The sequence below is a fragment of the Protopterus annectens genome, chromosome 2.part0 (assembly GCF_019279795.1).
Source record: "Protopterus annectens isolate FY-2018-M chromosome 2.part0, PAN1.0, whole genome shotgun sequence".
NCBI classification, from domain to species: Eukaryota; Metazoa; Chordata; order Ceratodontiformes; family Protopteridae; genus Protopterus; species Protopterus annectens.
Window position 1 is genome coordinate 745012064 of NC_056728.1, and position 15710 is coordinate 745027773.

Consider the following 15710-nt stretch of genomic DNA (forward strand, 5'->3'; position numbering starts at 1 on the left):
GCCCAAGGGGATCGGATCCCATTCCACCAGGGCTGCCTCTACTTCAGCAGCTTTTCTCAGAGGGGTCCCTACCAGAGACATTCTAGAAGTTGCTACTTGGAGCTCAGTTCGTACGTTCACAAAGCATTATTTACCTCTGTTCTCTAAATCCAGGGCAGGCTTTACCACTGCAGTCCTGCAGGGCCTTATAGCTGCTCCAAATGCCATTTAGTTCCATCCTCCCATGCATAGCTTTGGGATTCTACCCAAATATAATGACTGCAACAGTGAAACACGAAGAACATAGTACAGTTGTGTACACTTACCATAAATGTAGATGTTTCAGTGTATTCACTGTTGCAGTCCGGATTACCCACCTGCCAGCCCCCTTTCTATACCTATTCTTTCCTTCACTATACTCAAAAATCTTTGTGGTGTATTTGCTTTTAGTTTAAGGTAAATTTTATGTTTCTAAAGTGCATTTGTATATTAAGTTTTTATATATATATATATATATATATATATATATATATATATATATATATGCATATATATATATATATATATATATATATATATGCATATATATATATATATAGTCAGCATTCCACTGATTGATCTCCTGCAACACTCAACTTGTCTCTACCCGCTCCGTTCGCCCTGCGGGCTCACTCCGCTCCCTCCCCTACCCCCAATTCCCACCCACCCCTAGGGGTCCTACCTTTATACTTCCTACCCATACCTCCTCCTCTTCCTGCTACTCTCTAACCACATCCCTTTCTTCTTCCAATTACTCCCTAACCACACCCCTTCCTCTTCCCAATACCCTATAATCATACCTTATAAGCCTACCTTTTCCTCTTCAAAGACACCCTTCCCACTATCTTTTCTCCCTACACACTCTCCTGACTCCAAAGTCCACTAACACTAGCCTCACTCCCCTCCTCCTATCACACCACACTCTACTCACTCTCTCATCTCCTCACTATAGATTTCTATTTTCTACCTACATAAAACACCAGCTACACATATAATGAATAAACAATCCATCCCATTCTTTTTCACACTCTTATTCCCACTCTCACTACTACCTCCTTTAATCCTCACACATATTTTCACCGCTTTTGAAAATCCACTAGACCCAAACCAAACTATCCCAAAAAAGAAACCAACTCTCCAAACTCACCTCTATATTTTATTCACGCTAATATAACATCCTCATCTAACTACATACTTCCTAAATATCATAGAACACTACACATAGAACACTACACACAAAATACACCAATCTAAACCCCAAAAAATGTCTATCACTATACAGCAGACTACCCAACCCATATAATCTAAGCATGCTACTCTCTTTAAAGGATGATGATATCCACCCTAACCCAGGCCCCCAAACAACTCCTATTTCTCTCATCAACCTCAGTGATTCTACTACCCACGCCCTGTCTAAACCATCTAACTCCCTTTTAATTGCCCATCTTAATATCCGCAGTATAAATAACAAAGTTACTCAACTCCAAGCTCTAACTGAAATCTATTCCTTTGATATTTTCTGCTCAACAGAAACCTGGTTAAAACCAGCAACCAAAGATAATGAAATTATCCCACCTGGATACAATATCCTGAGACTAGACCGTACATCCAAGAAAGGTGGAGGGGTTGCTATCCTATATAAACCTAGCTTACAATTAACCACTTATAACTGCAAACCACCTTTAGACTCCAATGCAGAAATTCTTATATCTAAACTTCTTAACAATTCCAAATCTATCTATATTATCTGCATATATCTACCTCCTGGTAATAACACAGCAACTATGGAAAATTTACTTTGCTGGCTTTCCCAAAACCTACCTCAAGAAACCATTATCCTAGGTGACACAGATATTGACTGGACCTGCTTCTGCAGCAGCCTCCCCACAAACCATATTAACCTATATGGGTATTCCCAAACCATTACCTCCCCTACCAGAATAAATAAATCTAACAAGAAATCAAGCTTATTAGACTGGATTCTCATTAACCATCATCCTCACATTTATGACTCTGGGAAACCTCCCTGATTATTTAAGTGACCTCTCTTACCTATATCATCAGACATAAAATCAACTTTCCCTCCCCAACATCCATTAAAAACATCAGGTCTAAAAAGTACTTAACCCTCAACTTTTCCAGATGGAATTAAAAGCATGTAACTGGTCACCCTTACAAAACCTTCCTTTAGATGAAGCCGTTAGTTACTTTAACTCCAACTTCCTTGCCATCCTCAACCACCATGCCCCATCCAGACTAATTAGAATTAAAACCAAACATGCTCCATGGCTCTCAAAAGAAACCATACATAAAATCAATATGAGAAACAAACATTGGGCAAAATGGAGGAAAACTAAAAACCCTATAGACCAACAAAAATTCAGACCACTACGAAATGAAACTAAAAAAGCTATATTATCTGACAAAAATAACTACTACCTGCAATCCCAACAAGCTAATCAAAACAAGCCACAGAAATTCTGGTCTAGTATAAACCAACTACTCCATCCAGGACAATCCACTACTCCAAACCCTCAAAACACTGAAGGCAAAACACCGATGAATATAGCTAACGCTTTTAATACCTTTTTACTGATGCTATACAAACTCTAGCTAGTCAACTATCACCAAATAACTTCACTGTACCTTTCAATGAATCAACCTCACCCCTTACATTTCACTTTCAACCCATACCAACATCCTATATTCAAACCCTTCTACAGAAACTGAAACCATGCTCCCCCTCAGCAGACCCAACTACCTGCTGAATTCCTACAACTATCCGCCAAAGCCATTGCCTATCCTATTTCTATCCTAATCAATAGAACTATTACTGAAAGTTATATCCCAAGTTTATGGAAAATTTCCCATATTATCCCCCTCCACAAGGGAGGTCAATTCACTGAACTCTCCAATTACCGCCCCATTGCCCTCCTCTCACCTCTGGCAAAAATCATGGAAAAATGCATTCACAGACGATTACTTGACCATCTAACAAAAAATAACTTACTAGCCAACTGTGTCAGCATGGTTTTAGACCTTCACATAGCACTACTACTGCCCTTTTTTCCTTCACAGATTGTATCAACAAAAAACGTAATCTAAACAAACTCTCTTCAGCCCTATTTATTGACCTGTCTAAAGCTTTTGACATGGTAAATCACCAAATTCTCATCAAAATACTAAAATCCCCGTCACTTGATACATCCTCCATAAAATGGTTCCAGTCCTACCTTGATAAAAGAAAACAGGCCGTACTTTGGCACAAATCCCTCTCTACTCACCTGCCCGTCAACCTGGGTGTCCCTCAAGGCTCCATCCTTGGACCTCTACTCTTTTCCATATTCATCAATGACCTTCACTTGGCAATCCCCCAAGCTACATGCATACGATATGCAGATGACTCTACACTGATATGCTCAGCCTCCTCTTCTCCAGAACTTCTCTATCTTACCCAACAAGTATTTAACGCAGTTGAGCAATGGTTCACACATAGATGCCTTCTCCTAAACCCCAAAAAGACTAAACTCCTTCTTTTCTCTCCTACTAAAAAGTCCCTCCCAATGGACTTCTCAGTAAACTCTACCAATAAAACTATTATATACCCTGAACCAACCACAAAACTATTAGGTGTCACCATTGACAATAATTTGAACTTTGACATCCACATTAACAACACTATAAAAACAGTCAACAAAAAGCTAGGCTCGCTCTATAGGATATAATCATTTCTCCTACCTTCAGCTCGAACCACTATAGCACACACTCATCTAATATCCTCTCTTCTTTATGCCTCTCCTATTTTTACTAACATATCTAAAAATAATCTTAGCAAATTGGAAATGTCCTACAATAACATTGCTAGATTTGCTACAGGCAACCCTTTTAGAACCCATCACTGCCTTAATTTAAAGCAACTAGGATGGCTCTTACTTCAAAATCTAATTAAATTCCATCAACTAACTATAGTCCATAACACTCTTTACAAACCTTCCAAAACGCCTCTTCTTTCCACACTAATCACTCCCTATAAAAACCTGGAATCCTTAAGGTCTTCTCAAACTTCTAATACATACTGCTAAAACAAACAATAAGGCTGGTGACTCCCTTTTCTCTAACATAGTTGGAAAAGCCTGGAATCTCCTACCAAATGAACTCTCCACACTTCCCTCACTATCCTGCTTCAAAAATAATTTGAAATTGTTCCTCAAAACTCACTGGTTATGCCCCTGCTCCAAACCTGACTAGTCTATATGTGTCTCGAAATTTTCTTTCTTCTCTTATTACCCTGTCTACTCACACACAGTAACTCCTCCTTATCCAACTAATTTACTAAACTATCTCTAACATACCTTGATTGTATTTCCATTCCTTTGTTATGCCTGTATTTCTGCACTGTAAATATTACTGTGTTAACCTGTAATAGACACTGTTAATAGTTTTTATTTTGTCTAAAGTTTTATTGGTTGTGATTGTGTTAATTTCATTGTCCTACATAGGAGCTTATCTCCCCGGGCCTCTACTGAAAATGGACATAGGAGCTTATCTCCCCGGGCCTCTACTGAAAATGGACATGTACTTTTTTTTTGCTCCCCATTTGGCAGGCACCTGACAACTGGGGGCAAGAAAAACTTATTAAAATGGCGTCGGCTGCATGTTTTATACCCCTGACGACCTGACGTCTCAGAAGAAGAGACAGCAACCGACGCAGGACCCAAGACTTTGTTATTCAGGCCGACTGAGGGCGACCTGCCAGCAAATTACCCAAATGTAATGACTGCAACAGTGAATACACTCTCTAACATCTACATTTATGGTAAGTGTACACAACTGTACTTTCTGTACATACTTTCACCAAGCATTACCATTTGCCAATTTTCTCTAAATCCAGAGCTGGCTTTGCCACTGCAGTTTTGCAGGGCCTTATAGCTGGTCCTAATGCTATCTAAATTCCTCCTCCCATCCTTAGCTTTGGGAATCTACCCAAAAGTAATGACTGCAGCAGTGAAACATGAAGAACATAGTACAGTTGTGTACACATTACCATAAATGTAGATGTTAGAGTGTATTCACTGTTGCAGTCCTGGTTACCCTCCCTCCAGCCCCCTGACTTCGTTTGGCTATACCTCTTCTCTCCTTTTCAATGCTTAAAAGCTTTTTGGTGTATTTGCTTTTTTGTTTGAGGTATAACCTTGTATTTTATAGATTTAATTGCTTCCCATTAGGGGGGCACCTGACATCTGGGGCAAGAAAAACTGATGTAATGACGTCTGCTGCATGTTTTATACCCCTGACGACCTGACGTCTCAGAAGAAGAGACAGCAACAGGCGCAGGACCCAAGACTTTGTTAATCAGGCTGACTGAGGGCTACCTGCAAAAGTAATGACTGCAACAGTGAATAATACTCGAACATCTGCATTTATGGTACTTTATTGGTACAATTTATATACATTTGTTTGGCATAGTACTGCACATTGTTCTGAAGGTAAGGGATGTTGAATTAAGGTTGGTGTCTCTTTAAATGTGAAGTACTCATCAGCTGTTTTATTGATTGTTGGTATATGGGTGTTATATAAATCTGGAACTGGGTAGGTCTGTAAGTAGTTCTAATGAAGTCCTATCGGTGTTTAGATGGAAGAGCTAAACATAAGTAAAATTCGTATTATTTTACTGCAGCTTGTGCTACCCGAAGTCTTTCTTTGTTTTATTTTGGGCAAATGTTGGTGGCTTTGTATCCTATTGCAGCATGTTTTGTGTTTTTTGGAGTCTACAGCTTTTCATCTCTGCTTACACCTCGTTTGTGTTTATTAGCTTTTTGCAGTCCTCCCAAGAATCAGTACTGCAGCACTGACTATAATGAACGCAGTACAGTTGTGTCCCACTTACCATAATTGTAGATGTTCAAGTAGATCAATATTGCAATACATACTTGTTGCCTAACAGTTAGACGTTGCCCGTTCGATTCTCAGTTAGAGCATCTTCTGTGTGGCGACATGCATGAACGGGCGTTCCTTCGTTGAAGGTTGTGCGTTAGGCCCAGCAAGCCAGCATGTAAAACTCTACTGCCAATCATTAGCGGACCGGAGTTCTGCTGTGGTGACCCCAAACCAGGAAAAAGCCGAAAGATACAGACAGACAGACTTTAACCATCCATCCCCTCTGTCTGCTGACCACTTGTTTCCCCCTTGCAACAAGGAGTAAAGGAGTTCCATACAGTCAGTCATTTTGTCTTCTTCATCCCATCTCTGCCTTCTATGATTTTTCTTCTTTTTCACTCCGATTCAGACTACTGGAAAAGTCATGCTATCCTCAGGCATCAGACTGCTTGTTCACCAATTTGGAAGACCTAAAGATGGTGCCAATGGATGCCCTTCTTAAACTCTGACATCCAGACATCAGTCATCCAATGCTATGTTGTCTAGGGATAATGCAAATACTCTAGAAATTGGACCAGTCATGGGTTTCTGTATGGCAAGAACATCCAAGAATCTGTGTTTGCAACATTGATCTACTCAAACATCTACAGTTAAGGTTAAGTTGTGTACATTCTGCCTCATTTTGCACCTAGAAAAAAAAGAAGCTTCTTACAACTTCTATGATTGTATTATTCACATAACCAGATGAAACTTTGGCAACGCTGTCACTATAGCCAGAGCTGCACATTCAGGGATCTGTATACATTGGTTTGGCTTCAGTTTTCTGTACTCCCTATGACTTTAGCAAGGGATTTAGATGGCTTTTTAACTGGAAAGGTTGATCTTGCATTTAGGGTCCTCTTTAGTGAGTCTGATTGGAGATATAATCCTGTGGTTTTAATTTGAAGCGGACACATTTGGGCATTTAATCACCCTCCTGCACCGTATGCTGTGACGCTATGCTAAGACAGTAAGATAGCATGTCCAACCCCTGAGTTTTTCAGGTCTATTGTACTGTTAAAACAGCTCGCATCTCATTTTTTATGTTGCCAGCATATCCAAAGAACTACTGTGATGTCTTTCTTCATTGTGACATATAATATGTCCCTTACTGTCGTATATCCTGTCCCTAAGCAGTCTAGTAGTTTTGCCCACATAAAAACATGGGCATAACTGACACTTAGCCTGTACGTGGCTAAGTGTCAGTTATGCCCATGTTTTTATGTGGGCAAAACTACTAGACGGCTTAGGGATAGGATATACGAACACACCTATAATATTAGAAAAGGATGCTTGGATAATGCTTTGGCTAGACATGTGTGTGAATTCCCCACACATAATTTTAAATTTTGGGTATTAGACCAATTGATATCGGACATTAGGGGTGATCCTATTGAGTTGCAGTTAGACCGCCTGGAATTATTATGGCAGATTAAACTATTCTCCTATTGTTTGCCTGGTTTAAATGATGTTTGTTCAATAATGGTCATTTTAAAATTACGTAGTCTTACCAGGTAGACAAGCTTTAGAATGTTAATAATTTTAAGTAATATTTTTTATTCTTTATTAGAATTTAAATATGTATTCATTTTAATTCATGAAATTAAGTGTTGATTTAATGTATATATGTATATAGGAAGGCTAGGTAGACAATTAAGTATATTGATTTTTAAAATATATAATTACTATAGAATTGTTTATTTATTGATAATATTATTATTACTATATCATACACAATATGTTTAATATATAGAATGAACAATATTTTTTTTATAATATAGATAAAATGATGAGGGAGAGTTTATTATTTTTTTGCGTTATACGCGTTTTCAGTTTTCTTATTATTAAAATCTATAGTAGTATGATATACTAATATTTATAGGTTATATGTATAAAAATTGATAACTTTTTAAAGAAGTGATTGATTGTGATGCTATTTCTTTTAATGTTAATTAAGTAAGGGGCGTAGTACCAGCTGACCTTATGAAGGTTATTTAAATGTTGTGTTTTAACTTGCTTGGGTCTCTGAAGAAGTTCGTATACTGTGCGTACGAAAAGTGCTTTAGATTACTTGATTTGGTATAATAAATATTTTCTACGGACTTTCTGGGCTGCTAGTATGTAGTATTAGTTTTAATGGATAGTGTGTGGTATGTAACTTGTGTAACTGTAAACTTTGCAGGTTATTTTTAGTTTATGACATTTCCTTTGTATAATTATTTAAGTAACTGTTTTAACATTTAATTCTTTGGTCTGATGAAGTTTGTGAATCCACAAACGAAAAGCAGTTCACCATAATAAATGTTGAGATTAGTCTGAGGTCTAGCTGTGTTTTTTGTTTTATTTTGCAAGTTAATCTGTAAATGATTTATTTTTACTGTAAAGTGTTTTATAAAAGAACTGTAAAAAAATTAGTTGATTCTTTTTGTGAATATATTCCTTTGTTGATATGTAATGCATCTAAACCATGAAATCATTAGTGCAGCTAAAACATCACAAGTGAGGAGCCGCATCAGCTATCATCTGCATTTCTTAAGGAGGAGCATGGAGTAAAGAACTGCAGTAAGTGCCAGCAATTCATCCAAGTCACCTGAAAATGGGAGAGGAAGAAAGTCCTGGCATGTTTCACATCTGAAGAGTATGTGGCAGTTGAGAGTGCATATTGCAGGAACTACCAGAAGTGTCCTTCATGCAGCCCCAGTCCTATGCAAAATCTCCATTGGAAGGCAGACAACCAGATATCGGACATCAGGCTCACCCTCCTTATTGCAAGCCTGCTCCAGAGGTGGTGTCGTAGATCATAGTTGTCACATACTTGCTATCAGCTTTATAGTTTTGTCTAGCCCTCTTTTTTTTTTAATATTTGCTTGCTATTATATTCTCTTGTTTATGAATGGTGTCCCGTGGTTCTGTGCCTACCTACTTCTGCTGTATGGTAAGTCTTAGTATTGTGCCCTGCTGTTTTTGACACTGTTTGTAACCCCTTATCTACACGAATTACTGCTTCATCTACTGAAAGGGCCATAAGTGAAGTAGCTTAGATTGTTTTCTCATATTTTATGTCTGTTTAAAATTAAGAAAGGTATGATTATAAAATTAAAAAAAAACACTTGCCCACCCTGGAAACCCATTTAGGGTTACTTGTCTCATTGGTGCAGTTAATATACCCCAAAAAAATTAACATCAGAATTAGAGTGACAGTGAATTCAAATGTGAGATGTCTTACTTATTCGTTACCATTCTCTTTCATTTCCTTCATCTCACATAGTAATAGGCAGTGGCTACCAGTCTTTCTGCTGTTACTTTTTAAGATAAGCACCAATATTGTTTGTTGAGAACAGCCTGTGTTAGTGTTTACCAGGTAATATCTGTTGTCATTTCAGTAGAGATTGCCATAAGTAGTTTATGCATCTATCTTCTGGCATGACTTTCTCTTGCAGGTTTATAAAAACAAAAAACTGACAAGACCTCAGTAACCTTGAACACCACACACTAACACAACAATGACCTTTGTTTATTCTTCCTTCTTTTAATTGTAATCTGTGATGGTAGTGAGAAGTTGAGCAAAAATGGCAAATGCTGCTCTTGCCCAGAGACCAAGTAATGACCACTCCCAAGTACCCAGTGTTTTTTTTTTTGCAGTCTGAGAATAGATATTTTTTGGGTGATAGGGGCAGAAGTGTACGTGTGTGTACGTGTGTGTAAAAGCAGCAGTTTGTTAATTGGTCATAATTAAATAATTATTGCTGTGTTGGGAAGGGTGTGTGCAGTATGTGTATGAGAAAAGCAAGTTGAAATAAATTACTGTGGCCATTATTTCATTGCCATGCCCACATTTAGACATCCAAGATGTACACAGAACATCACTGTTTTAGTAATAGGTTTGGGAAGCAGGCTACAGTCTCATTTAAAGTATCATGTTTATCGTTTGTCATAATAGTCCCTTCCTGGCAATGATTTCCAATCACTTGTGATGAACTCTGGATATTTACTAGACAAAGACACTAATTCCTTGTACATCATTGTCAGCAAGTAGTGATTAGTCTGGTTGTTGTTTTGGTGTTTCACCATTCCTGGAAAGTTGTCTCTTGTTCTTGATTTGTAGTCTCACCTCTTGTCTTGCGCCTGTTGTATACCCTCCATCCCTTTCATGTGATCACAGAATGACTTCTCAGGGTGAAACAGTTGAAGGCAAAAGCTGATCCTTGTGATGTCACACTGGATAATGACAAGTGTGTATCCCATTGCTTGCTGATCACATACATATTAGACTCGTCGTCCAGGGGGACACACTGACAGGGTGACTTCTGCAGTTCCTCATATCCAGTTCTTGATCTCCTTTGACCTTGTAATGTCCATCCTCTCCTCAACACATCCATCTGGGTAGAGAGGTAGTAGGCCCACTACTGTATACCAGCAGCCTCAGTGCTGACCTTTTTTGCCAGCGCTACATGATGATTAGTCTATACATGGCAACCATTTCTAGTTTTTGTGTGTGTTGGGTCTGATATTTGCTTCACTAAAAGCCTACAGAGTCTTCTCAAGGGGCTTATTCCTACTCATACTGCAATTTGGGACCCATTTCCACTGTGGGATATTTGTTGCACTAGAGAAGCTTACCCTGTCTGTCAACCAGCAAATAGAATAGAATTTAATTGTTTTGTACATGGTTCTGTATTGTAAAGGGATAAAGCTAGTAGCTTAGATGACCCTAGTTTGATTAGTGGTTCACACACTGGAAGAGCCAGTCAGGGGACGGGACTGAGCAACTAAACCCCTGAGGTGATGTGGGTGCTGATGTTAGCCACCCAGAGGTGGGGTTGGAGCTTAATAGATAACACCTCAGCTGTCTGTGTAAATGATGGCTTCCAGATTAACAATAGGACAAGCCAGAAGTGGCAGCAGTGGGGGCTGAGGCAGGGAGAGAGTAGCTGGTGGTAATGGACTTTCATGTGGGTCCCTTGGACTGATTTCCAGATGGTGCAGATAAGGGTTGGTGGCAGGAAGTTTTGTTATTCACAAATGGCCATAGGAGAAGCAGCCTTCTTTTGTCTATATAGTTAACAGCTCCTTTTGAGCAGATTTTGCCTTGTATTTAGTTTCGTGTGATGTGTTAATGGTGTGAGTGCAGAACATGTCCGAAATATGTATGTACTGAGCTATCACTACATAAAGAGCAAAATCTTACGTATTACTCAAGAAAAAGGAACTTTTTATCACTGAAACCATGCCATGACTAAAGCTGCCTGTACTGACATTGGCAGAATGATGGAATTATATTCAGCATCATGCAGCATTTAAATCCCCAAATGGTAGAAGTATTCTTGGATGTGTTTTTTACCCAAGTTGTCAAGTATAACTGGAACTTTCAAAGGGAGTCTGATTATATGGCCTTTTATGCATATGTACCAACTGCAGACTTGTACAAGCATTTGAAACTGACAGCCTGGCATCCACAATGCATTATACTTTGTTTTCCATTAAGGTGGATGTATGACTTGGAGTGTGAAAAGTGCAACAACATTTCTACACTTCAGAGGAGCAAGTGTGATCTCCAGTCTTATGTTGAATCTTTAAGCACCTTTATTAAATTATCACTTAAGATACAGGCATGCATACATTAATAAAACAAGCTACATATTTTTATTGACATAAATTATACATTACATATTTGTTTTGTTTTTTTTCTTTATACTTGCTGTCTTTCCATCCATAAATTCCTCAATTCCTGTCTTTCCTTGAGCCTCACTCTTCTTCATGAACATTATTCTGCATGTATTTTTCCCACACATTCCATTTATTTATATGTAATTTATTCCTTCTCTTTTTCTAAATATCTTGCTTCAAATTCTTGTATCTCTTTTATGATATTCAATATTTCAAATACAGTTGGTTTAGGTTTTGATTTCCATTTTTTGGTAATTGCTTTTTGGCAGCCATTATAATTAAACTTACCAATGCCTTATGTTTAGGCAGTTCAGACTGTGCCCCATCTCAAAAGAATCATTTCCTTACAGCAATTTGTTCCCCCAATATTTCTGACAGAGGCACCATGCTTTACAACAGTATGTTGCATTCTGTGATAAGATGGTGTACTTTCTGTATTTTATTTCTCTTTTTCTATATTGTAGTTCAGCTGTGGAGTTGTCATATATAAGTTAGGGGGTATGAGGACTGCAAGTTTGTAAAAGTGTAAATCAAATTCTTGAGTCAGCTGCACATAGGGAAACTGAAGAGCATGTGTCCAGAATTACATCTGAAGTAACATCTTATGTGTAGCTGTCTGGGTGAAGGGAGTTTTATGTCACTACATTTATACTTATTTCACCCCGTTCAGACTTATCCACCCATTCATGCATGTTACACAAAGGTAATATAGTATACATGTCTGTGACTGAAATCAACTGAGAAATGTGCTACCAAGTTTTTGACAGTTTCATAGAGCTGGTACTATAGTAGTAAATATCAGCCTACCTGTTTTATTTTTATTTATGTATTTGTTTATTATTGATCAATTGACATTTGCCTCACAACGTAGAGCATTTGACTAATTTTTTTGGCTGGCTAATGTGCAGTATATCTGAATTAGATAGCCTATGCTTGGTTGAAATGCACAAGCTCTAAACACAATAGCTCATACAAGTATTGCATGTGACCTTTTACCTGAGCTACATGTAAAGCTTTAAGTTTGTGTAGCTAGGGTGCACGACAAAATGTAAAAGTATGTCAGAAATTAAAATAAGTGCTTTACAAGGGAAAGCAGTCTTGGATCTCCACAGTAGGGGTTTTGCTTTCAAATCTCTGACTTATTTATTCCCTTTGTCATATTGTTTCTAAGTTGAAGAAAGAGAGCTCAGTTTTAATAGTCACTCTTTCTCAGCTATCTGAAAATATCTGCATTTTGAGACTTAATACATCACTATAATAAGTAACAATCACTGTAGAAGGAAAAACACCTGAGCTGGCACGCTCAAGGATACAACAAAAGTGAGCAAATAGATCTCAAGTTACAGCAAATCATCCCAGTGTTAATTGTTACAGTATTCTTATAAAGTTATAACTAAAATGCTTATCTGAAATCTTCTATATTAGCTTTCATTTTAACTACTCTAACACAAATACATGTTTTAGGTTTTCAGACATAATTGTATTGAAACTGTCATGGCTCCTTGCGTTTAGCACTACTACTGTCTGTTAACTTTGTGCTTTATAATGGGACATTCCAAGAGCCATGACCTGAAAATTTTATACTGATGTCTGGAAGCAGTATAGAAAAAATGGCATTTATAGATAGATTCAGGTCAGAATGGCATTTATAGATAGATTCAGGTCAGAATGACCATTAGAACTGGTCAACTATTAATGTGCAAACATTTAGTTTAATAGATAAAAGTGTTGAGTTGCAAGTGTAGAAGTTATCAGAATTATAAATGTATAGGGTTGTTGGGTGTTAAACATAACGAAGGAATATGAAATGATAATCTACAGTCTGTCTTCTATTTAGATGTCCGGGGTCGGTAGGCATTCCCACTAAGTTGTCTGCATGGTAGCAGGCCAAACTTAAGAAACATGCAAAAAGCTGAGAGTTCCAATGACCTATTCTACCTGAAAAATATCCTTGTTTGGAGTCCCTATGGCTGGAGGAATCTTGAAGGTGCAGGAGTGCAGAGTTGAAAATGCAATCCAAATATCAGTGCAGACCATGTGGTTAAAAGCTTAAAAAGGAAGAACCAGTGTGCCTTGTAAAAGTAAAACTCCAGAAGTAGTTGGATTCTTTTTCAGATCTTTTTATTAATTTATTGAAGTGCAGGCAGATTTGCTCTGGTCTAACACTAACCAGCATGAGCGTAAAAATCCTAACCATCTCCATTGTAGTATCCATCTTTTTCATAACCTGATCCAGCAGATGTAGAAAGGTTTTGTTTTTATCAACACTAGTAACATTTAGGAAGTGGGATTTGTCATCTTCTTGAGATTGTAACTTTACAGTCTTTATTAGAACCTGTCCATGTAGCCTAAATATGCTGCGTGTCCTATCAGGCAGCCATTGAGAGAAAACTTGCGGGGAGGAACATGAGCACTGCTGAAAATTTTTCAGTTGGCTGGATTCCTGTATGGGCAGGGCTAGTATCCATATATAATTACATCAATGTGGTATCAAACATCTACTTCTGGTGAGTATCTTACACAGCTGTTGTGTATTAATACAACAGATATGAGAGTTTAGTCAAAAAATACCTTTGAAAGAGCTTGGAACATGATAGTAGTTTAGTCCATTGAGAGTGTGGAAGTTAAAACTGAATGATCATTCACTGCCTGGAGGAACAGCAGGTGACATGTAAATTTACTTTTTCTTTCTTTCCTAGGTGAGAATGCAGGAACTTGGCATCTCGACCTGAAGAATGAAAATGGCAGTGCCGGGCAGGGAGAAGCTCCAAAAAAGGCAGATGTTGTTATGTCTCTAGATAGCGGTGACTTTGTAAAAATGTTTGCAGGTAAATCTATTCTTAGAAGCATCTTATTAATCCATGTTGCTGTATTGTCAAGTATACATCACAGTTTTAACCAGGAGGTTCTAAATCCAACCCTGTACAGCCAGTGGTCCGTCAAAACGTGTATCCATCCTTTTCAAATGCTATTCCTTTTGAAAAACAAATGAACTGCATTAATAATGTGTGATATTGTTGCAGGACTTAAATTTGTCAAGTGCTAGGACCATTGCATATTTGTCTTCCCCATGTCCAAGGACCACCAAAGTGGCCAGCACTGGTGCTACACATTTCTGTTTCATGATCATAGCACCCAGATGATAAACATTTCATTTGCTGATTTACATTCTGTTTTATTTTATTTGGGTCTCAGGCATGCCAGTAACCTTAAGTTTCCCCGGAATCTAAAGATGTCAGCAAAATAAGTGTCAAAATGCTTTACAGTTCTTTCTATCAGACAGACTGGTAAACTTGTTGCTACAGTCTACTGTACCCTAGATTTCCATAAAACGTAGAGCCTAGAGAAAGATATGCGTTTGTTCTTTTTATCTGCATGAGCCTTCCATCCATGGATTTGCGGGTATTCTCACTGAAAGTGATGGGTTCAGCTATGTCTCTTCTTGTAACAATCACTTTAGTTATCTAACCATTCTCAATTTTGAGTTTGTGCACCTTTATCATCCAGGAATCCATCAGTTTTCAACACCATACAGTGGTTTTACTCCACGTGGAACCTTTTGTAAACTGACAAGAAATGTTCCAGACGTATGTAGGAATCCCCTGGCAGTGGTATTTAAATTACATTCCGTTATTGGACTAAGAGGGCACATGCAGTTCCATGCTGACCTGCTCTTGCCTTTTCATTTATCTGTTTTGGATTTCACGCTAATGGGCATCATTCAAAAATGTCCATGTTTGCCTAAAACATTTAATTCTTTAAGTTTCTATAGTTGTGAGATTGTGAATCAGGGTGTAAGCAGAAGTTGTTTTTTATTGCCAGGAAGTGGAATACACTGAAAAAAAGCCTGCCAAAAATGCCAGAATTTCAGTCAGACCACTCATGAAAAGATTGAATCCTATCTTGAAGGGTGTCAGAAATAGAAAATAGCCAGCACAAGAATTGGCTGAAAGGTTTCTCTTACATTTCCAAGGTAGGAGGATGAAAACTCCAAGTTAAGGCAACAGGAAGCTGAGGTGGCCAGATTTTCTGTCATTTTCTGTCACTCTTGGCACCCTGTGAGTCCTCACTAGTAGTAAGTCTCAATTCCTTTTTGAGGGTTGTACTCC

General features: G+C 38.1%; 1 protein-coding gene across 4 annotated transcripts in view; it reads left to right on the forward strand.

Annotated features, from left to right (window-relative positions):
• The window catches only part of HSDL2 (hydroxysteroid dehydrogenase like 2), a 608443-nt gene that overhangs the window by 529337 nt on the left and 63396 nt on the right, over positions 1-15710 (forward strand). For all 4 annotated transcript variants that reach the window (XM_044061065.1, XM_044061066.1, XM_044061064.1 and 1 more), the window contains one exon: positions 14301-14429. In XM_044061065.1, the coding sequence (XP_043917000.1) occupies positions 14301-14429 (129 nt within the window). The remainder of the gene's footprint in view (positions 1-14300; positions 14430-15710) is intronic.